General features: G+C 33.4%; 1 protein-coding gene and 1 long non-coding RNA gene across 3 annotated transcripts; both read right to left on the reverse strand.

Moving 5' to 3' along the window:
* Window positions 1-927: 927 nt before the first annotated feature.
* Window positions 928-13,580, reverse strand: LOC120086352 (phosphoglycolate phosphatase). Of its 2 annotated transcripts, none has more exons than XM_090317830.1 (9): window positions 13,265-13,580; window positions 11,115-11,230; window positions 10,383-10,700; window positions 10,002-10,224; window positions 8,895-9,038; window positions 8,665-8,789; window positions 3,754-3,958; window positions 2,828-3,081; window positions 928-1,288 (listed from the first exon to the last, which is right to left on the reverse strand). In XM_090317830.1, exons 2-9 carry the CDS (start codon window positions 11,228-11,230, stop codon window positions 1,120-1,122), a joined length of 1,554 nt encoding a protein of 517 aa, XP_090173956.1. In that variant the 5' UTR covers window positions 13,265-13,580; the 3' UTR covers window positions 928-1,119. The 2 variants fall into 2 exon arrangements, with proteins under 2 accessions (XP_090173956.1, XP_038898895.1); XM_039042967.2 differs by having other exon boundaries at window positions 11,115-11,309.
* Window positions 13,581-18,660: 5,080 nt separating this feature from the next.
* LOC150033781 (uncharacterized) lies at window positions 18,661-20,720 on the reverse strand. The gene is made up of 2 exons (XR_016532113.1): window positions 20,466-20,720; window positions 18,661-19,584 (listed from the first exon to the last, which is right to left on the reverse strand). It is a non-coding gene; the product is annotated as an uncharacterized LOC150033781 (long non-coding RNA).
* Window positions 20,721-21,456: the final 736 nt, after the last annotated feature.

Raw genomic sequence — 21,456 nt, forward strand, 5'->3', positions numbered from 1 at the left:
TAATACTTAAATCAATAGCTTGGTCAGGGTTGATATATCCTTAATTAGTCAGCTTAGGTTTTAACTTATTTTAGAAATCCAATCGAACCAAGTCACTTGCATTCCTACTGTTGGACACTTGCAAATTAAATTTTAAGCTAAGATATATTTCAGTCTTTTTGAATTTTTAATTTTAAATTTTAACAATTTAGTCCATGTAATTTAAAATTTTACATTAGTATATATATTTTAAAATTTTGTATCATTTAATTCCTACCATGAAAAATCCTATTAAAATTTTGTGTCAATATTATCATGCAATTTAATATTTGTAGTTTATAAACACATCTGGTCCTTGATCAAATAATTGATATACATAGGGTATTTTTAAAAATAAAAAAATATGGAAAATTATTTATACAAAATAGTAAAATTTAATCATTTTAACTTCTATAAGTGGTTTTTTTTTTTATTATTATTTTTGTAAATAGTTAACATTTTTTCTACCTACGAAAATTTTCCATATACATATGTAAGAAAACCCATTAAATTATAGTAACAATTTTCAGATAGGGATCAAATTATTACAAAAATTTAAAAATTAGAGATTATTTATGAGGATCTTATCAAACCACAAAGACTGATTTCAGAGCATATCAAACCATAGATAGAAATCACATGGACTATCTATGGAATTTTATCCAACGATGAAATTCAAACTATCAAAATAACAAAGACTTTTTTAATTATTTCTAAACTATAGGGTAATCTTAAGCTAAATATGGAAGCTGTTGTTCAATCGTATCGGAACTCGGTGCTCTCAGCTTGGCACATGGTAGCACTATTGGAATTTTATCAATTCAAAAAATTCTAATGGGTATTTGCAATTTTTCTCCGGGGGAAAAAAGGATGAATGCAATCCAACCTTCAAAGATTTAAAAAATCACATGTTCAATCTGCTATATGGATTTTCATTAGAATTCATGTGATAAGAAGCAAAAATGTACTACATTCTTCTCTCAGATTGCAATTGATAAATTCTAAACCAAATTTCAAGTTGATACAATTATTGTTTAAAAAAAAATCAGGATGCAAAAATAATGGTAAAACAACCAAATAGAAATCAGAACTATCAAACCTTCATTTCCACCTTAGTGACTGCCTGATTCCTGTATAGATGAGGCCCAAAGATCTTCCAATCAGACAGACTAGAAAGAACGATATTCCACTACTGATTTTATCGATTACTACTCTTATCAACGGCATCGTAATGTCGGATAATTCAATCAACAGGCTGAAGTAATACCTCCTGCAGTACTCATAAAATTAAGATTCTGTTAAATTAAGCCACCGAAGACGAATATATCTTTATGGAAAAAAAACACCATTTGCAAATACTAATGAGATGACTCTTCATCCTTTGGCAAGTCATTGTACCGAAGAAAAAGTAAGAGAGAGAATACGTATGGACCAAAGTAGATTTTTTCTAATGAATAATTGAACTTTCCTTGAGAAAAGAATGAAATAACAATTTTCTCAAGAACACAGGAGCGTACAGAAAATAAAGTCCACAAGAAAATGATCCAAACTATGAAAATAAGCTTCATTCAAGTATAATGAGACCCAAGATTTTTTTTTTTAGCTTAAAATAAATAAATAAAAATCCCTTCACCACTAATGCCTAAGAGAAACATGGAACCTTATGAGTTATGAGAGACTGCACATCACTTGAAATCCTCTCAAGATTATATTATTCTGAGCCGTACAGGCCCACGAAACGCCAGGTACCTCCCAACTCCAACTACCTCCCCTTCAGAACACTACTTGGGGTTGTAATCAATTTGGACACATGAAACCGAAATGCCAAATTTATTAAGAAATACATGGAACCTAACTGAACCACTATAGGTATATAACAGAACCATCTCGAAGCTCGAACCAACTAAGGTCTGGTGGTTCACTGTTTTGCTAAGCAGGCACTCACAAATTGGGAACTCGTGGCATGGTGGATACTAGTTCCAATTTCACGCCAACTAGACCATGTTATTTGATATAACTCTTGAATTTTAGTATGTGTGTGTGAATATCCTTCAGCTTGCTTTATCCGGTTTGTTCTTTTGCTAAGCTAAACCCAAATGCGACTGAAGTTCTTTGGGGTTTTTTTTTTTCATTTTCAAACAAAAACCACCAAATCGATCGTTTTCAACCTGGACTGATAAATAGTTTCAGTCAGTTTAAGGGATATTTTCAGACTCCATTTGATAACCATTTCGTTTTTTTTATTTTATATTTTTGAAAGTTAAGCCTATTCCCTCTCTATTTCTTATAATGATTTGCATATTTCCTAAATACGACGGTTGAATTCTTAGTCAAATTTCAAAAACAAAAACAAATGTTTAAAAGCTACTTTTGTTAGTTTTCAAATTTTGGCTTGATTTTTTAAACTATTGGTAAAAGATTGATAACAAATGAAGAAATTTGCTTAATTTCAAAACAAAAACCAAACACAAAGGAGTTATCAAACAGGGCCTCAGTTATTCAGTTTTCCTTGCACCCATAACACTACTCCATCTTACCATTCACTCCCACTAATATAACTCCTTCCGTACTCCGTCAGGTGATCCCAACAAACTTCAATTATTAGTTGTTAGTTCAATTATCATGTTACATTAATATTAAAACAACAATATTGATATTTAATCCCTGTTATATCAACGTCAATCAAATTGCTCCTACTAAAGCTATTTCAGAAACTGTAACCAGAAAAGTGACTGTCCACCTCAAAATTGGATTTCAGAAGTATGCATGAAAATTAGAGAATTATACGGATTATATTGAAAGAACGTACCATCCCCTTAACGCTCTCAACTCCTTGGTCCGCTTTACAGGCATGGCAAAGGAGCATATCACAACATAATATAACTGAGAAGACAAAGTTTCTCTTCTTCTGAGGATATGTTTCATCCACCAATTATCAATATTGGCCTGTCTATTGCCTGGTAGGTCAATCTGTTGACTACTAAGAGTGCATAGATCAAATCGGTCTTCATACATCGATACTATTGCCTCGATGTTTTGATACAACCATTGGTTCATAGCCACCTATCAACAAGATTCACCCTTTAAGTTTTATTCAATGTATGCAAATAATTTTGCAAAAGAAAATGTTAAACTAGAGCAGTCTATTCCTGCTACAAAACTATACAATGCAATCTTGAACAATTGAAATCATCCTTTTCTGTTTACCATCAGTTTTAATCTGACAAACGTATTTCTTTCGTATTTTAACCAATACCACTCATATTATTGTAACACGTCCTCCCTCTCCTATGCAAAAAAATCAACCAGTCCCCAAATCACCTAGAGACTTCCACAAGGGAATTTAAAAAATATAGGCAAATAAGTAATGTCCATTGCAAGGCTAAGCTCCCAAAACTTTTCCTCCAACTAAAGGGGGGAACTATTGTGTTCCAGTAGATTTTCTTCATAGATCTTCAAAGCAGAATAACATTGAAAAGTGAAATTGCAGACATTAATAAAGCTAGAGTAAAATTTTATGCAGGAACAAAATGATCAAACACAAGACTGTGAAGTATTCTTATTTCTTTTTTCCAAAATGACAATAGATGGGAAAATAAGATTCACTATTTGGCTCTAAAATGTAAGAAAAATAAAACTTGGAGTTCCCAAATTTGTCATAAAATAATAAATTAAAGAAGCTATAAGGATCCATCAACCTCATTAACTACAGGCAAAAAGTTAAAAAAATAGTACCTCGTTACGCAGTCTTTGGAGTGCACGTGTCGATAGGGTACACAATGCCAAGCCAATATTATCCACTTCATCAAAGAAACTGCTGTCAACAGAAATAAATTCTAGATACATACTTGCAATCCCATCAGCGAAGGTTATCAGCAAATCTTCTAATATTGAAATCCCATGCTTGACATACAGGCTATGGTCATAACAGCAAAAATCCCTGTTAAAAAAACAATCCCAAAATGGTCACGTTATAAGCTAGGTAGCACAAACACATGTCAGATACCTATTTGTCTAGACATGCTCCAACACGTGTCCGACACGGTAAAAAACATGTTTGAATTTGTTGCAAAAATCAAGGTAGTTGTGATGCTACTTTGAGAAAATGAAATTGACGGAAAAAATAAATGCTACAGAAGCAAATCAATATCTCAGTGTTTGTTAAACAAAGAGAAGAAAAATGAAAATGAGAGTAAAATTCAAACTTCTTATTGAAGTAGGAAAAAAATTGGTGATACATAAAATTCATGGTAGCTCACCCCTTATACAAGACAAGGATATGAACCTAATTAATACTACTAACTTACAATTGAAAACAATATTAAAAAGAGAAATTCACAAAACATTAAAAGTTTAAAAATAACAAACAACTTAAATCTTAGATCTAACATAGATCAAACTGAAAATTAAATATAATTTAAGAAATTTAAAAATTGAAATTTAGTGAACCTCAGATCTCAACTGAATTAAATGTTCTTTTTTCTAATTTCGAAAACAGCTTGGACAGGGCACTGGAAAAAAATTAACATAAAAAATAAGGGGAAAATAGCAACACGCTTATAGACTTAAGCCCTATTCTTAAAGTAGTAGAATGACATCTTCTTCTAGTTATACTCAAGTTAATCCATCATATCTTTTTAAGTTTTTAAATATCGTAAATTGATTTCCATGTCTTTAATGAATTATATTTTCATTTTATGTTAAATTTATACGTTTTATCTATAAATAAGTATTAATATAGCAATATATGTATAAATTCTATGTAAAAAGAGGGGAGGAAGTAAAAACAAATACAAAAAAAGTGTCCTCAACGTGTCCATGTCTTACTTTTTTTAGCAACATGTTACATTTGTGTTTTCACCCATGCTTCTTAGGTTAAATGACAAGTTATAGAAGAATTAAATGGATCAAGTCTAAGCCCTCGTTAAAATGTTGGGTAATTACAATGGATAGCACTTTTAGCTCTAATAATTAAGTGTGTAGCAACATTTTAAAATAAATGCAAATATAGCAAAATCTATCAGTGATAGAGTATATCGCTAATAGACTTCTATTAGTGATTGATATGGTCTATCGTGATAGACTCCTATTAGCGATATGGTATATCATTGATAAACCATGAGACCTAGATCTAAATTTTGCTCTATTTGCAATTTATTTTGTATTGTGTTATATGTGTTAACACTTTTGGTCTAATTGCTATATCTGCAATCATCCCTTCAATATTTTAAAAAACAAATAATAAGTCATTCCCTTAAAGTAATGTGCAAAAATCTCCACAAATGAAAAGTTCAATTTACAAGCAAAGCTGCACCTGTTAGGCTTTAAAGATGGCACGTAATACAAGTAATAAACACATAAGAGAACTAGTAACTACTAACTACACATGTGACATAACAACCATCATATCCTAAGCTGAGAACAATTTCCAGACGACAGAGAGACGGAAACAAATAAGCTTTAAAGAAACATGCAAGGAAACTTTCGCACGACATTAGTTTCCAATTTAGTCTACTTAAGTCGATTATATTCCCTGCCAATTTTTATTTGATGGACCAGCTGGCTCCAAACAGTTATTTCTAGAGAAGAAAGAGAACCTTTCATTGAACAATTGAGAAGTTGAAGGTTAATCATAAGCTACAACCAAAATCCTCAACTTGGAAACACCCCAGAAAACACGTACACACAAAATAAAACAGAAAACAAAATTTTAAAAAAAATAAAAAAAAATAAAAATCCCTCCATCGAAGAGCCACAGTATATATTTCAGTTAAAACTCCAACTCAATTAATCTTTCCAACTGGAAGATAATTTCTAAAGAATAATACCTAAGATCTTGGGAAAGAAAACATTATGAGGAAGCATGAGATCTGATGGATCAAATATTTCCTCTCAACTATCTGATTACCCTCTCTTGTATCTTCCTTTTGAACTATATGTTTACATTCAAAAACATGTTGATTTCTTTCTAGCCATAAACCCCAAACCAAGACTTCAATGTCCAAAACATTCAACCTGTGACCACAAAGAATATTGTAAATATCGTTTTCGGCATTCAAATTAAGAACTCACAAATTTCTGAAACAATGAAGCATGGCCTCCTCATGTTCTGTATTGAATGAGCAATGGAAAAGAAATGACCATCTCCCAAGCAAACAACAATAAAAACTCAATGTCCAAAAGAGAGATTTTCTGTTCTCTTATTGACTATGTTTAAACTCTCCGCAAAGACAAGCCAAACCAATATATCTATTTTTCTTGGACTTTTGGACTTCCATAACCTTTAAAAAAGCTACCATTTGATGTAGCAAAGCCTTAGCAAAGCAACAATGCCCACATGTAAAGCATTCTAGCACAAATAGTATAAAGAAATATGGAAACCCACCAAGTACAGGCACCATAACCATGGTATCTTTCAGTTCTAAAAAACAATTTACTGGCCACCACTCCAAACAAGGTTTCCCTTCTTCAGTAGTTGAGTTAAGGGATGAGTCCTAAAGCAGTAGCTGAAAGTACAAAAATCCCCTTTAACTCTCTAACGTTCCTTAGAATAGCCCACTCTTTCATGGCAGTGATCTTGGAAGGGCCAGCAGCCACCAATTTGAAGAAACAATATGGTGCAAGTATTCAATCTGTGGTAGTCTGAACTAACACTTCTTTGTATTGGCAACAATTCTTTGCTCCCCTCACGCCTTTGACACAACTGTTAGGTGAACCTTGAGGTCCTGAATGGTAACACTGTACACAAAAATCATCAAAGTAAACCAAAGAAAAGGTTTGTAGAAATGGCCACAACACATCATTCATAATGAACGGGAAGGTAGAAGCGTGTTGCAATGGCATTACTAAGAACTTGCTGACCTTCATGTGTTGAAAACCATTTTATGCACATCGCCTACCTTTAGCTAGATCTGGTAGTATCTTGACTTGGTTCACCTTCAAGAATACAATCACTCCATACAATTTATCCAGTCACACCTCCATGATCAGAACTGGAAATTTATTAGGTAATATGATTGGTTTAAAGCACAATAGTCCATACAAGACCCTGCCATCCCTTTTTCCAGTAAGTAGAACAAGGCTTAGAGAAAGAACCGATGCTTTGTTGCATAATCCCATCCAATATCTCCCTCACCAACTTTTCCATCTCCTCTTTTTAGAATTGTGGATAATAATAGGAATGAAAAAATGATGCCACCTGCTCAAATGGTCTACTATTCAAGCTTCCATTGAGGAAGAGGATTGGGATTTTTTTTTTTTTTTTTATATTCATCATAAAAATATTTCATTGTTGACCAACAGTTCAACTACAAGCTGGGAGCAAAGTCTATGTCTTCATTATAAGGCCCTGGAAGCCTGTTGAAAATTTGAGGCATCATATTTATAATCATACTGCACTTAGAGTTGGCAAGGGAACTGTATCCTGAAAGGATTTCTGGTTGGGGAACCAAAATCTTTAACAAAAATATCGTATTCTTTATCATCTTACACTGGAAAAGGAGGCTGCCATTGTTGATGTATGGAATCCGGTTACAAGATTATGGAATTTATTCATAAGAAATCTTAATGAGGTGGAAATTTGGTAATCAACCTCGCTTTCCCATCTTCTTCCGGCCTTTGTTACAACTAATGGATGACTTTTGGTTTTTGGTCTTTGGAGAGCACGACCTCTTTCCTTCTAGCTCATTAACTAAGAGACTCACATTTACTCAAAATCTTCCAAATGGTAATAATCCCAAAAAGGTGATGTTCTTTATTTGGGAGCTAAGCCATGCTTGCATTAATACATGTGAATAGCTCCAACGAAGATCTCCTTGGCTAGCTATCTCACCAAGTTTCTGTCACCTTTGCATGAAGAACTATGAGACAGATTCGTATTTTGCTCTCCTACCTCCTCTTTTTGGATATTTCTACAAGAATCTTTTCACTGGTTTATTACAAGACCAAAGGCTATCTTCACTCTCCATTTATCCCTCCCCAGACATCTGTTTAAAAGGAGAAAGAGATTCTATGGTGCAACTTCATTACAGACTTTTTTGGAAATTATGGATGGAAAGAAATACTTGAATTTTCTCAAATAAGCACCAACGCATCATTACTTTTATTGATTCTACATCATTTTTAGCTTTTATCTTGGAGTAATTTATCTCCTCCATTTTGTAATTACAGCTTATCTACCCTCTTTTCTCAGTGAGGTGTTTTTTTTTTTTTTGTAATTATACTCTGATAGGATATTCTTTTGTAATCTATTTCAATAATGAATGAATTGGTGTATGTTTCCTAAATAATAATAATAATAATAAGTCACAAAAAAGTTGATCTTCTTTTTTGGTAAAATATTTCATTAGATTTACCCATGTTTCTTGTTTTTCATACTAAATAGGTAACCGATAATCAGTCGTTTATATCTTATAAATAATGTTTATAAGATCGTGCATTTCATTTGTTTCTTTTAATGAAAATGTTGTTGTGCATAACATAAATATTCTGACCACAAATTAAACACGCTTACGGTATTGAAGCCCTACCAAGTAAGCAAGAATTAGAATACCAAAGTAAAATTCTGATTTCCCTTTGACTATAGAGAATAGCCTAGATATCACATTTTCATTCGCAAATGTGATGGAAGAGTAAGAAACAAAATACCTGCGAGCACCAAAACTAAGAAAGTGCATCAATTCAGCATACAGCTCTTGCTTGCCAGACTTCTTAATTCCTGGCAAAATGTTATCTTCTGCTTTAAATTTTTCAGACATCAAAGAAAGAAATGCCTGTAGACATTCAGGAAGAGAAGAGGCAAGGGTGTTAACTAGTAAAGCTACAAGAAAATGATTAAAAAAACACATTTAGAAGATAAAATTTATTCCTAGAAGTACCTTACTAGAATCATTATTTTCCATCAACAGTTCGTTTCTCAGCCAAGACATGCATACAGGCTGAGAGGATTTTTGGATAAATTCAGAAAATATTTTAGACAAATCATCCATGTTCTGAATAGTAGCATTGGAAATATTGTTGACCTGCAAAACAGACGCCAAATTAAAAGGATGCAATATTTTGCACTATGCAATTGAATTCTGAAAATCTTCAATTTCCTAAAAGGATGACCAAATTATTTGGTAAACTAAAATCTCATGAAAGCAAGGAAAGTAAGCTTTCGGTGGATGCCCACTGGAAGTGAGACTGAGAGCTGGAACCTATATTTGAGCTTAGAGGCTAGGTAGTTTCAAAGAAAGAGTACCAAGATTATTTATTCTTCCATTGCTCATACAGTATGTCCATTGGAATGCTTGCCACTCAACTACTTAGCGGACATATACTTAAAAAGCAATGCTGAATTCTTTGGATGAATGGGGTGAAAACCCCTACTTTGGGAGTTGTGGCTACAGTGTGCACAGGATCTTCTCAAAGAAAGGAAGGGAGAAAGAGAAAATACAGAATTTGACAAAACTAGAGCTTTCAATTTGTCCTCTTCGGTTAAACTTTTTTGTAACCAACTCTTCCAAGAGCAATAGAGAGATGGAGAAGCTCATGATGACAAAAGAAGAAACGGAAGCAAGCACTTATAAAGATATCATCATAATATAATTTCACATCTTAAAAAAAAAATAATAATAATAATAATAATTTTAAAAATAAATTAATTACTTTTAAAATTAGGGGAAAAAAAAAAGAACGACACACACAAGAAAGCTCATTGAAAATTTGCAGATCCCCATGTAAGGAACAGAACTTGTAATAATAGGCTATTATTTAAATAATATAATAACAAAAACAACTTGTAGTTGAAGGCTTCTAAAAAGGACAAGGGAAAAATATATTCCTCTTCTCATCAATATACAAGTTTCAACACCAGTATACAAATTTATCTTATGATGTCAAATTTATAAACTATTTACATAACAAGTAACAACCACCCAAAGATTAAAACGAACATGCAGAATATAATGTGACAAGAGGGTACAGTACAGTTAGATGCCTGCCTCTTCCTCAATCAGTTGAAAAGAAGCCCAAAGCAATCTTAACCTTGGACCCTCGCCAATTGCATTCAAGCTTAGGGGTCGCTTGGCATGACATTCTGTAAATTCAAATACCTCGCTTTCCATACTTTTCCTACGTTCAAAAGCATCTAGACAATCCAAAATTTTTCCTTTAACTACATCTAATGCATGCTTCGGATTAATTTGACCATCAGTCTTTATGCCACTGCAACAACAAATATATAAAAATAAAATATGAAACCTCAAAATAAAAGGAAGCAGACATAAAGTGCAGATAATACACATCAAATAACAATGCAGCAAACAGTAAATTATGTTAGTTAGCGACAACATATCTCAAACTTGTAAACTGTGCACCCTTACCTACCAGAAAAGGTTTGGTTATCTGAGACTGAATTGGTATGAGAGTTGATATTTCCAGGTTGATTAGACTTTGGTAGAGGTATTACTCCAGCCATATATGTTAGAAATATACTGGTCATCAGAAGCAATTGATCAATAAAAAGTGCCTCGGAGGCTGTTGTTCCATCGATGTTTACCAAAGACCTTAGGTAAGCATGCTCTCTGAAGATCTTCCTGGGAGCAGGATTTACAATTAAGTTTGAGCCACAAGGACCACCAAGCTCACGCCTTCTCCAAGTTGAAATCCTTATGAACATATCGCTCTGACAAGAGGATTTTCTAGAATACAAAAATTGAAAGAACATCAAATTGTACTTTCTACATATGAAGAACCAAAAAGAACCATGCATTCAGTTTATACTTATTGTTAAGACAAACCAAAGCTTACAAAGAAGCAAGAAATTGTTTTTGAGACACATTTTCATTAAGAGAGCATAAGGAACCATAAACAATCACCATCGAGACACAATGACACACCATTCAGTTTATTTTCTCTCTAACCTCTCAGCACTATTGCACATAAAAAATAAGTTAAAAATTTAATAGTCACTTCCTAACCTTATCAAGAATCCTAGATATTCAACAAAAAAAAACATAATTAGGGCCTTTATTAAATGTATGCAGGAAACGGAAGAAGGGTTGTCTTGAGATAAAATAAAACTAAAAGTTAGCAAATGAGCAAAATCAGTTAACCTCTGTTCTCTTTCAAAATTGAGATTGCATAGTGTGGAGCTTTTCACTTTGAATGGAGTTCTCCAAATTTGCAGCTTGATACATGGTGATGGTGTGACTGCCACATGCTCTGCCATCTGTAGAAAGTTCATCGCTTTCAATCAACACATTTAAGGGTGAAGTAGTTTTGAATGTAGTCGGGAACCATAACATGTTCTACAGTGGAAGGTAAGATAAAAGACTTAGTTTGTAAGCCTCACAGAAACAAATGAGACTCAAAAAGACAAAGGCACTTGGAAGAAAGGGGAAAACATAATTTCATTTAAAAATAAGAGGTAACCAGAACAATTTATATTCCAATTCTTGTCCAAAATAATCAATCACATATAAAGGCCAAGGAAGAGCATCCAGAAAAGGAAATTTAGCGATAGAGAAGCAAAAGAATGGCCTCTCTAATTCCATATCTTAACGGTAAATTGTCTTTCCTAATTAGGTTTTGGTCACTCTCTCTCTCTCATTTTTCTTTTCTTGATGAACATAAAACCAAAAGAATGTATGGGCCTACAAAAAGAAGAACCCACAAAAAGGAGGCGACCTACAAAAATGGCTTTCAATCAAACAAAATAAAACCTAGCGTATAATTACAAAAAAAATTAGTCACAAACACCCAAAGGGACACATTGAATCTATTCTAGGACAACACCTCACTCAAAGACCTCTCAAACCCTCTAAAAGTTCTATTGTTTCTCTCTCCCCAAGGCCTCCACAATAAAACACACCCCAACTAGCCACAAAAATCTTTCTTTCTCATGAAAAGGAGAATGAGGAAAGAATTACTCAATCATCTCTCTACAACCTCTATGCCTGGCCAAATCGAGACCAAACTCCTCGAAAAATCGGCTATAAATTGTATAAGCATAATCACAAGCCCAAAGGATATTTTATACTCTTGAAAAAACGGCTCCAAACTGCAAATATTTTTTACACCTCCTAATACAAAGCATATAACTCTCCTCACCTCCACCATAAAACTGGCTTGAAAGGCCAAAGCTCCAAAAAGTAAAATAAAATAGCATTTTGCCACATTAGTCATTATTCAGTAAAATAGCTCTTTGCCATGTTAGCCATTATAACCCTAAGAATAATCAACTCATATCAAAGTACACATCCTTCCATGTACCCAAAATTTGCAGGGATTATTTTACGTGGAACTTTTATGAAAGATATGCCAGTTCTTTGTGGTTTATCTTTGGTTTGAACCTATAAGAACTTTGTTTGATTTTGCTGGGTGGTGCAGCATGCCTAAGAAGGTGGAAGATTTCTTATAACAATGACTAGGGGACTGATATTTAAGGAGAACCCTATTTGTCAATTACATTGCGAAATCTAGGGAGTAAATGTCCAAGGCAAGTGAGACATGACGACTTTATTTTGTGGTTTCTCTTTGGTTTTCCCAAAGAATTTCTGATTACGTTGTTTCTTTTCAAGTTTTGGTAGAGCACATAATTTTCCATCGATCCCTGCCTCACAGTTAAGGTTGAACACATACTCTTCCGTCCCCATGTTGTAATCACTTTTATTCAATACAGCTTGTAGCTCTTACACGCAGACAAATGTATACAAGGAATGATAGATGAAGCTAAGCTACCATAAACAGGTGTAAAGCAATATTGATCTCAGAAACTACCCCATAAATAAAATGCAGGTAAAATGAAGAAACTGGATGCAGAATTTAGCGCAGAGATTAGGAACAATCAAGGGCTTTCAAAATTAAGATGGGCGAGTCATGTGCAGAAGAACGGGACTAAAAATATCCGGTACCTCTTTACTTCAAAGATCTAAATGTTCAATTTCCTAAAACTAATATCGCTGTTTTTCAACTTGAAATTTGTTTTCTTATACAATAATATGGCCAAGAGAAACGAAAAAAAAAACATAATGATAATGAGTCTCCAGGAATTCGCCACTGTTGCCCCAGTAAGACTGTCAAAATTTGATATCATAACATGTGCACAATCCTGAATGCTCAACAAATCGAGAATCTTACATCAACAAAATTGCATTCATCAATTTACACTTACAACTAGAACAGTTACCACTGCGCCATTGCACTCAAAACCCATTTTTCAAATCAGAAACCATACAAAATCTACAAACGTCGAGAGGTTTACCGCAAATATAAAATGGAGGCGGTGGCAATGTGGCCTTGAACTGAAGAGAATCGCTCGTGTCCTCAACTTCTATGGGTGTACAAAGAAATCACAGAGAGAGTAGAAGCCAAAACTGAATGAATGGTAGGAAAGAACATTTTTCATGAGGAAGATGAAAATGACATTAGAGAGATTGAAGTTTTAAGGCTGTGAGGCGAAGAGGAAGATTGATGTGGAAGATGAGGTTTAGAAATGTGCGTGCTCTTTTTTCCATTATGATAAACAACTCCTTATCCCAATCGCAATTCACAAAGACCAATAATGAAATTAGTTTTATGTTTTTTTCCTCTTGCAAAATTGAACTTATAGCAAAAAAAAAAAAAAAAAAAAAAAAACCGAAAAATAGCCCGAAAAGGGGACAAAATGATATTAACTTTTTTTTTTTGTTTTCTTTTTGAAAAAGAGCAATAAAGAGAAGACTAAAGCAAAGCAGCAATGTAAAAAAATAATAACATCATTAATGTGTTGTTTGGAGAACTGGAATGTAAACAAGATTATTGGAAATCTAAAGGTGTTAGGATAAGTGAAGAATCGAGGGTGAGATGGAAATAGAAACGTTAAATATGAAATGGTAGAAAAGAGGGTTGGAGCTAAAACGAATGGAATGGGTTTGTATTACAAATCGAGCCTAAATGCTTGATCCAAACATAAATTTTGGATTACATTACAATACAAACTCTAATCTCCCAAATAGCCTCTAAGAGTATGAGGGACAAACTCCAGCCAAACAACATCTAATTCTTCCTCCAAAGCCAAATAGGCAAGCTGATGAGCCAGTACATATGCCTCTTTGTAAAAGAATGTGAAGAGAAACAATCAAGGGACAAAGATTTGCTTTCTGAAGTCTCAAAGAAGAACCCTCGAGTTAGATAAATTCTCCTAAGTAGATCGTATCAAACGATTCAATCACGAAGTCATTTGGATTAAGGTTTTTTAAATCACCGGTCCATTACACTAATATTCGAATCTGGTTGAGTCTTTAAAAATGATTTTTGATGTCCTAGAGGATTTGAATTGACACTGAACCTGCACACATATTAACCAAATTCCAAAACTTCAATTGACACAAAATTTGTCGAGTAAATTGACAATGCCAAAAAATATGCAAACCTGAATCACCTCTCTGTCCACATAAACTATGCAAGTTAAGAACATCAAGTCCTTTAGAGAATAGATTTGCAAGTGTAGGAATAAATAAACTCTCCAAAAGAATAATCACATACATAAATGGATTTGTCATTCCCCACAAGGGAATCTTAGGACAAGAATATTGGAGATCGAATTGACAAATAGATATCCGATGGAATCCAATTAGATTCATATACACAAATGTTTGTCATTTTCCCACACGCCAACAAGACCTATTAACCAAGAGATCCTTACCCCACAAGAAACTATGCAAATGAACGAAAGGCAATATTCAATAAAAGAAGAAAAGAAGTAAGTAGTGGGAAAATATTGGGCCATAAGAACTTGAGAAAGAAGTGATGAAGGATGATGAACAAGTCACCATTACTTTTTAGCTAGAAAAGCCTTATTAAATAACTTGGAATCTTAGACACTTCGACTTACACAAAGACTTCATACCTGAAAGAGTAGATGACACTCTGTGCGGACCGGTATCCCAATTTTATTTTATAGAATATCTAATCGAACAGAGAATGAAAACATAAACACTTGATTTAATTTAGCATGCAATTACACAGAAAATGAAGAGGAAAAGGATATCAGAAGATCACTCACCTTTGAAGATCGAAACTCTTCATGTTCCTCTCGAAGTCACAAACTCCTCGAATTCCTTCAAACTCACGAACAACACAAAAAAAAAAAAAAAAAGAAAAGAAAAGAAAGAAAGACCTAGCAACAAATCTCCAAATTTCAAACACAACCACACAGAAACCTTAGTAATCTCGAAGAGTGGAGAATCGATGAGAATTTTGTGGGCTTCAAAATCAATTTGGAAGGGATGGTGTTCTTGATTTGAGACAGCAAAAATTCATCTTAGAATTTGTTCTGTTTTTGTGTCCTTTTTAATGCAAGAAGAAGATGGTTCAACTACCATCTCCCTTGTCCTTCCACTTCCATATTGAGAGTATAATGGGGGAGTTATCAAAATAACTCTCTCCTAATAATTGTATTATTTAATTAAAAAGTGATTTTTTTATTAATTTAATATATATATATTAAGAAATCATATGTTAATATTTAATATAACATATAGTCTATGGTTTATATGAAATCACATATAATGTAAGCTATAGTTTAATATTCTCTCATTTAACCTATAGTATTTAATATGAATCAAATTCATATTAATATTTGAACCATATTCAAATATTTGTTTTCTCTCAAATAAAATTGTGCATTATAATATATCATATACATTATTATAACTCATTGTTGAATGAGAAATTTCGGCGAATCACGAGTCGCTACATCATCAATGAAAGCTCAAGCCTATTGAAAAAATTATAAGTTGGATTGAGTTGAGTAATCAAAGTCGCTCGGGCCCAACCCAATTCAGAACCATGGTGAAAATTTGGGCTAAATTAAAGATTAAGCTCAAACCCAGTATTTCAACCCAACAACAAATGGGCCAAAACCCAACTTTAGCCCAAACTCAATTTTGGTCCAGTAAAGTAATTAGGCCCAAACCCATGTAAGGCCCATGAGAAACCTTTATAAATAGAGGCATGATCTCTTCATTTTGGAGGAGGTTGGAAGAATTGAAGGCAAAAGCTCTCTGAAGATTTGAAGTCTAAAGCTCCAAGGATCTAAAGAACATAACTCCTTCAAAACTTTAAAGATTAGAAGTCACTAAAGCTCTGAAGATCAAAAGACATATCAAAGCTCTGAAGATTAGAAGACACTAAAACTTTGAAGATCAGAAGACATATCAAAGCTCTAAAGATCAGAAGATACTAAAGCTCTGAAGATCAGAAGACATATTAAAACTCTGAAGATTTAAGCTCCCAAGATCCAAGACTCGGGTTCTCAAGTGTTGAAGACCGAAGCTTCTAAAGCTTCGAAGACTGAAGTTCTCAAATTCTGAAGAACTGAAGATCTTAACTATTTGAAGCTTTAAAGATTAGAAGATTTCAACAAACTAACCATATCTTCATAACCTACAAGCTGAAGATTCAATCTCCTCAAACCCAAGGGCCAAGACCATACCCACCTGTGAACTCTATAAATAGAGAAGCTCTCCTCATTTGAAGAGGTCAGCAATTCTACACTCCAGAGAGCTTAGAGGAAATTATCTATGATCAGAAGACTCCTTGACTTCTGAAGCTGACTATGCTTGAAGACTGAAGTCCTTTGAAGATACAAGCATTCTAAAGACTGAAGTCCTTTGAAGATACAAGCATTATGAAGACTGAAGTCCTTTGAAGATACAAGCATTATGAAGACTGAAGTCCTTTGAAGATGCAAGCATTCTAAAGATTGAAGTTCTTTGAAGATACAAGTATTCTGACCATGCTTGAAGACTGAAGTCCTTTGAAGATACAAACATTCTGACCACGCTTAAAGACTGAAGTCCTTTGAAGATACAAGCGTTCTTCCAAGACTCAAAGCTCAAAAACATCCATATGCCCTACTTCTATACATCAAGCGTACGTATTCAACTGAGAGACAATCAGAGGATTAAGTACTAGAGATTGAACCACATCACATCAAATCAACATCAACATCAACATAAACACCAACTCAAGTCCAACTCCACGAAATAAGTTTCTCTGGAAGCCTCGTGCGAACACTAATCCTCTAAGAAGATCAACAAGCCCAAAGGCCGGTCGTCCAAGAAGATCTTCAAGCCCAAAGGTCGATCGTCTAAGAAGATCAACAAGCCTAAAGGCCGATCATCCAAGAAGATCAACAAGCCAAAGGCCGATCATCCAAGAAGATTAACAAGCCCAAAAGCCGATCATCCAAAAGATCATTAAGCCCAAAGGCCAATCCTCCAAGAAGATCAACAAGCCCAAAGGTCGATCGTCCAAGAAGATCATCAAGCCCAAAGGCCGATCATCGGAGAAGAACAACAAGCCCAAAGACCGATCGTCCAAGAAGAACAAGCACAAAGATATCACCAAGAAGATCAACAAGCCCAAAGGCCGATCATCCAAGAAGAACGACAAGCCTAAAGGCCAATCATCCAAGAAGATCAACCAGCTTAAAGACTATAGTTTATTTTGAAAGCATCAAAATATTATGTATTAGAGATTGTATTCACTTTCCACAAAATTAATACAAATACAAACGTTCAAATTCCACGAATTAAGTTTCTCTAGAAACCTCATGCAAACACTCTTATTAATAATTTTATACTAATTATATCTTAATTAATTCTATTTATTAATTTGAACAATTCAAATTCATCCAAATTAATTTGATTCCCATTAATCCCAATTGAGCTAATGAGGGGACCTTATGGACCTATAGATTGAAGATCAAATGGTACTTAATTAATTAATTAATCTCTTTAATTAAACTAATCAACTTCCATTAACTATCAGTCACTTCACTAAAAACCGAAAGCTGCACTCTTCGTATTATAGATAATTTTTTGTGTCAATTGAATATAACCAATCAACATCGCATTGACCCTTCATAAATTGCTCGTAAGTATAGCTAGACCAAAATTGTTGTTTTGCACCTGTAATTACATCTAACTCCTCAAGTACCACTAATCTCTCTAATGAACAATAAATTATAATTCAACCATAACCGAACCCCTCTCGAACTAGGAGAGGGTGTGGTGCCATATTATTCAAGCCCTAGAATCAACATTTAAAAGAGCAATTTCTCTACTTATCCTAACAATAGATAATGAGTGAATTCCTTCTTGTGTAGTTGTGTTCCCAGCTCCCCAATCAAATGAATCCTTAAATGGTATGCATATTAAGTCGGTGAAACTCGCCATTCTCACTCATACAAATCAAAGGACCGCCTTCATAGGCAGAAGTTCACAACTCACTTAGGATTCAGGTCAAGTCACCTATGGTCATCCTGGTGAATTGTAAGTCTCTTCTAGCAATGGTGTTATATAGAGAGACTATTCATTTCGTGGTTCAGTCTTTATACAAAATCTTTGTGTAGAATACCCTTACTCACATGTCTCCACATAAATGATCAGGACCAGATCACTTGTAGTACTTTACAACAATTGTAACAACTACAAAGCAGACCATACTCATAGTGTCACTAGGATAGGTACCCAGCTTTATCCATCTATTATAAATTGTTTAGGTTATTACTTAAATATGATCCACCTGTATGTCTCCACATACATGTTTAAGTTACAAAAGATAACACTGGATCTTAGTTTACTAGTTTTTGTGGGTTAATGCAACTAAAAATTGAATAACATACCTCTTATTTTATTAGATAAATAAAATGTTTGTACAATACAATTATAAATTACAAGACCACGAGATTTAGAGTATCAACTCCAACAAAACCAACCCATGAATATTTCTATCTCATACAAGAGATTCCACCAAAAAACATGCCATAAGCAAATGAATCTCGTGAATAAGTAGTTTCAGAAATCGAAAGCAATTAATTGAATAATACAGTATAACCTGAATAATAAGAAGAAATTTCTTTCCCTTAACTGAGAATAGTTTCCCTTTACATCCTTGGAGTTGATGTCATACCTATTCATTGATAAAATGTATTGTACCATATTGATTATGCTAACATAAAGCAGGAAGTCCAAAGTGTTGTTTATAACAATGCATTTGTTGAACCCCAAAAATCTGGCTAAGTTGACCACAATCATTAAACTCAGTGTTTGGACTAAAAAAGATACTACGTTTATCAATATTGATGGTTTGTCTCAATGTGCATTCATAAAACACAAATTGAATGATGGAGGCCTTAGAAACTTTAGCTAAAAAAAAGTAGGTTATCATCTACAAAGAAAAATGGGAAATCACTTGATGAGAGAGCGTGAATCCTATCACTGAGCCCAAAGTTGCCACTCTGTGTAACAAACTTGGAAGTCCCTCTACATATAATAAGAATAAATAAGGTGATAGAGGATCACCCTAGTGAAGTCCTATACTAGGTACACATAAGCCATTTAACTTAAAAAGGGATCTGAACTGTAGAAATACATTGGCCAATTAGGCATTAATAAAATGCAATTCAACATAATGTGTTCTAAAATATACCCCATGCAATCCAGTAGTATACTTTACTCATATCAAGCTTTAAAGTCGTCCAACCTTTTACTACCTTGGCGTTTCGAAGTTAGATAATGTTGATAGCTCTTTTTACTGCAAAAAAATGTTTTGTGTTGCATGAATCAATATGATTATTGATGCTTAAAATTACACAAGTCAAGTCACCTACTACATTGACTCAAATATAAATCAATGTAATAGAAAGTAGTACTTGGAGTATTCCAAGGTCGATTCCTTAGGGACACAGTATGAATCAAGAATTTTAAAACTGTTCGAAAAGCTTCTCTCAATGTTGTGTAGAAGTAATTTACAAATAACTGTTTGATTAGGTATAATGCTATAACTTAGTAGACAGTAAAGATAAACTGAAGTAAAAGTTGTAGGATGAGAAGATCATTTCATAATGGTTGTAAATATATCAATTAACAAATATGCAGACTTGACTATTAGATTCCCTCTACTTTCATAGTTGCAACACTAATTTGAATTTTCTCAAATCACAATATTTTTTTAAGCGAGAAAACCTACTACACTCTTCTTCCAATGTGATATAGAACATCGAACTAGTTGGAGGTCATGTGCTAATCCAATGCGTTGACTATTGTTCCTTTATAGCTTCCGAGTGTCTTTCTTATCCCTAATAAAAACTAGTTTATTATCTCACCCTTAGTTGCTTTAAATATTTTCATACACTTACTTTTTCCAAAGATTTATGTGCTGCTACTTTACCTCGATTGGCCAAATGGAGAATAACACTTTTTAAGTTAAAGAACTTTTAAAACAAAAAGATGCAAATAGGATTCAAAGAAATATACGATTTGAAGGAACCGTGAGGTTTGAATGCGAAAACGGGATCGTCCCAATTTTAAAATTTATATAGAATTACAAATTTACAGAATAAAAATTATGGAAAACCATAATTTTATATCATGTTGTAGATAAAGAGGAAGAAATAGGGTAAGGGATTAACTTACCCTTGTAGAACAAATTCTTCACGTAATTCCTCCTCTCCAAATGGCCATGTACAATCACGATAAAAAAGTACAGAAAACCAATCTCAACGTGGACACCACCACAAGTTGAACCTCTTGTATTCTCTTTAGGGGTTTGAGAATAAGCAAAAGTGTGTGAGCTTTGCTACGATTTTTGGGAAGAGGGAGAGTTTTAGAGAGAAGAATAAAAAATTGCTAGGAAGTCGTTCTGTTATTTTCCCACACTGGACCAACATTGAAGAAGAGGATATCATCCTTCCACGTCCCTTTTAAAGAGAAATTAGGATGAGGGAGTTAGAAAATAACTCCCTCCATTTTAAATTTCAAAAATAAAATTAAAATTAAAAATAAAATAAAACCAATTTTAATTGATTTAATATATATATATTAGATTATATATTAACCACCTTAATATATAACATATAACCTATAGTTTACATTATATCAAATATAATATAACCTATTGTTTGAATTCTCTCAATAATTAAACCAAATTTATATTAAATTTAATTATATGAATCTCATCCATATAATTAATATTTGAATCAAATTCAAATACTTAATTTCTCTCAAGATAAACTTTATATTATAATATATCAAATAAATTATATTAATGATATCACATATAATTAATTTAAATTAATTATAAAATATATAATTAATTCCCTCAATTAATTTGAACAATTCAAATTAATCCAAAATTAATTCTCAATAATCATTGTTGAGCTATATAGGGGACCTTATGGACCTGTAGATTGAAGCTCGACACTCGAATAATTAATTAAACAGTCAATAGTGTGATGACCAGTCCTGAGTGTGTCCATTGGATATAACCAGTCAACAGTGAGATGACCCTTCACAAATTGCCCGTAAGTACAACTGAGCCAAAAATATTGTTTTGCCCCTGTAGTTACATCTAACTTCTTAAGTACCATTGATCCCTCCCTCTAATGAACAATAAGTCATAGTCCAA

This window comes from Benincasa hispida, chromosome 9 (genome assembly GCF_027475165.1).
Source record: "Benincasa hispida cultivar pf3 chromosome 9, pf3_genome.v1.1, whole genome shotgun sequence".
NCBI lineage: Eukaryota > Viridiplantae > Streptophyta > Magnoliopsida > Cucurbitales > Cucurbitaceae > Benincasa > Benincasa hispida.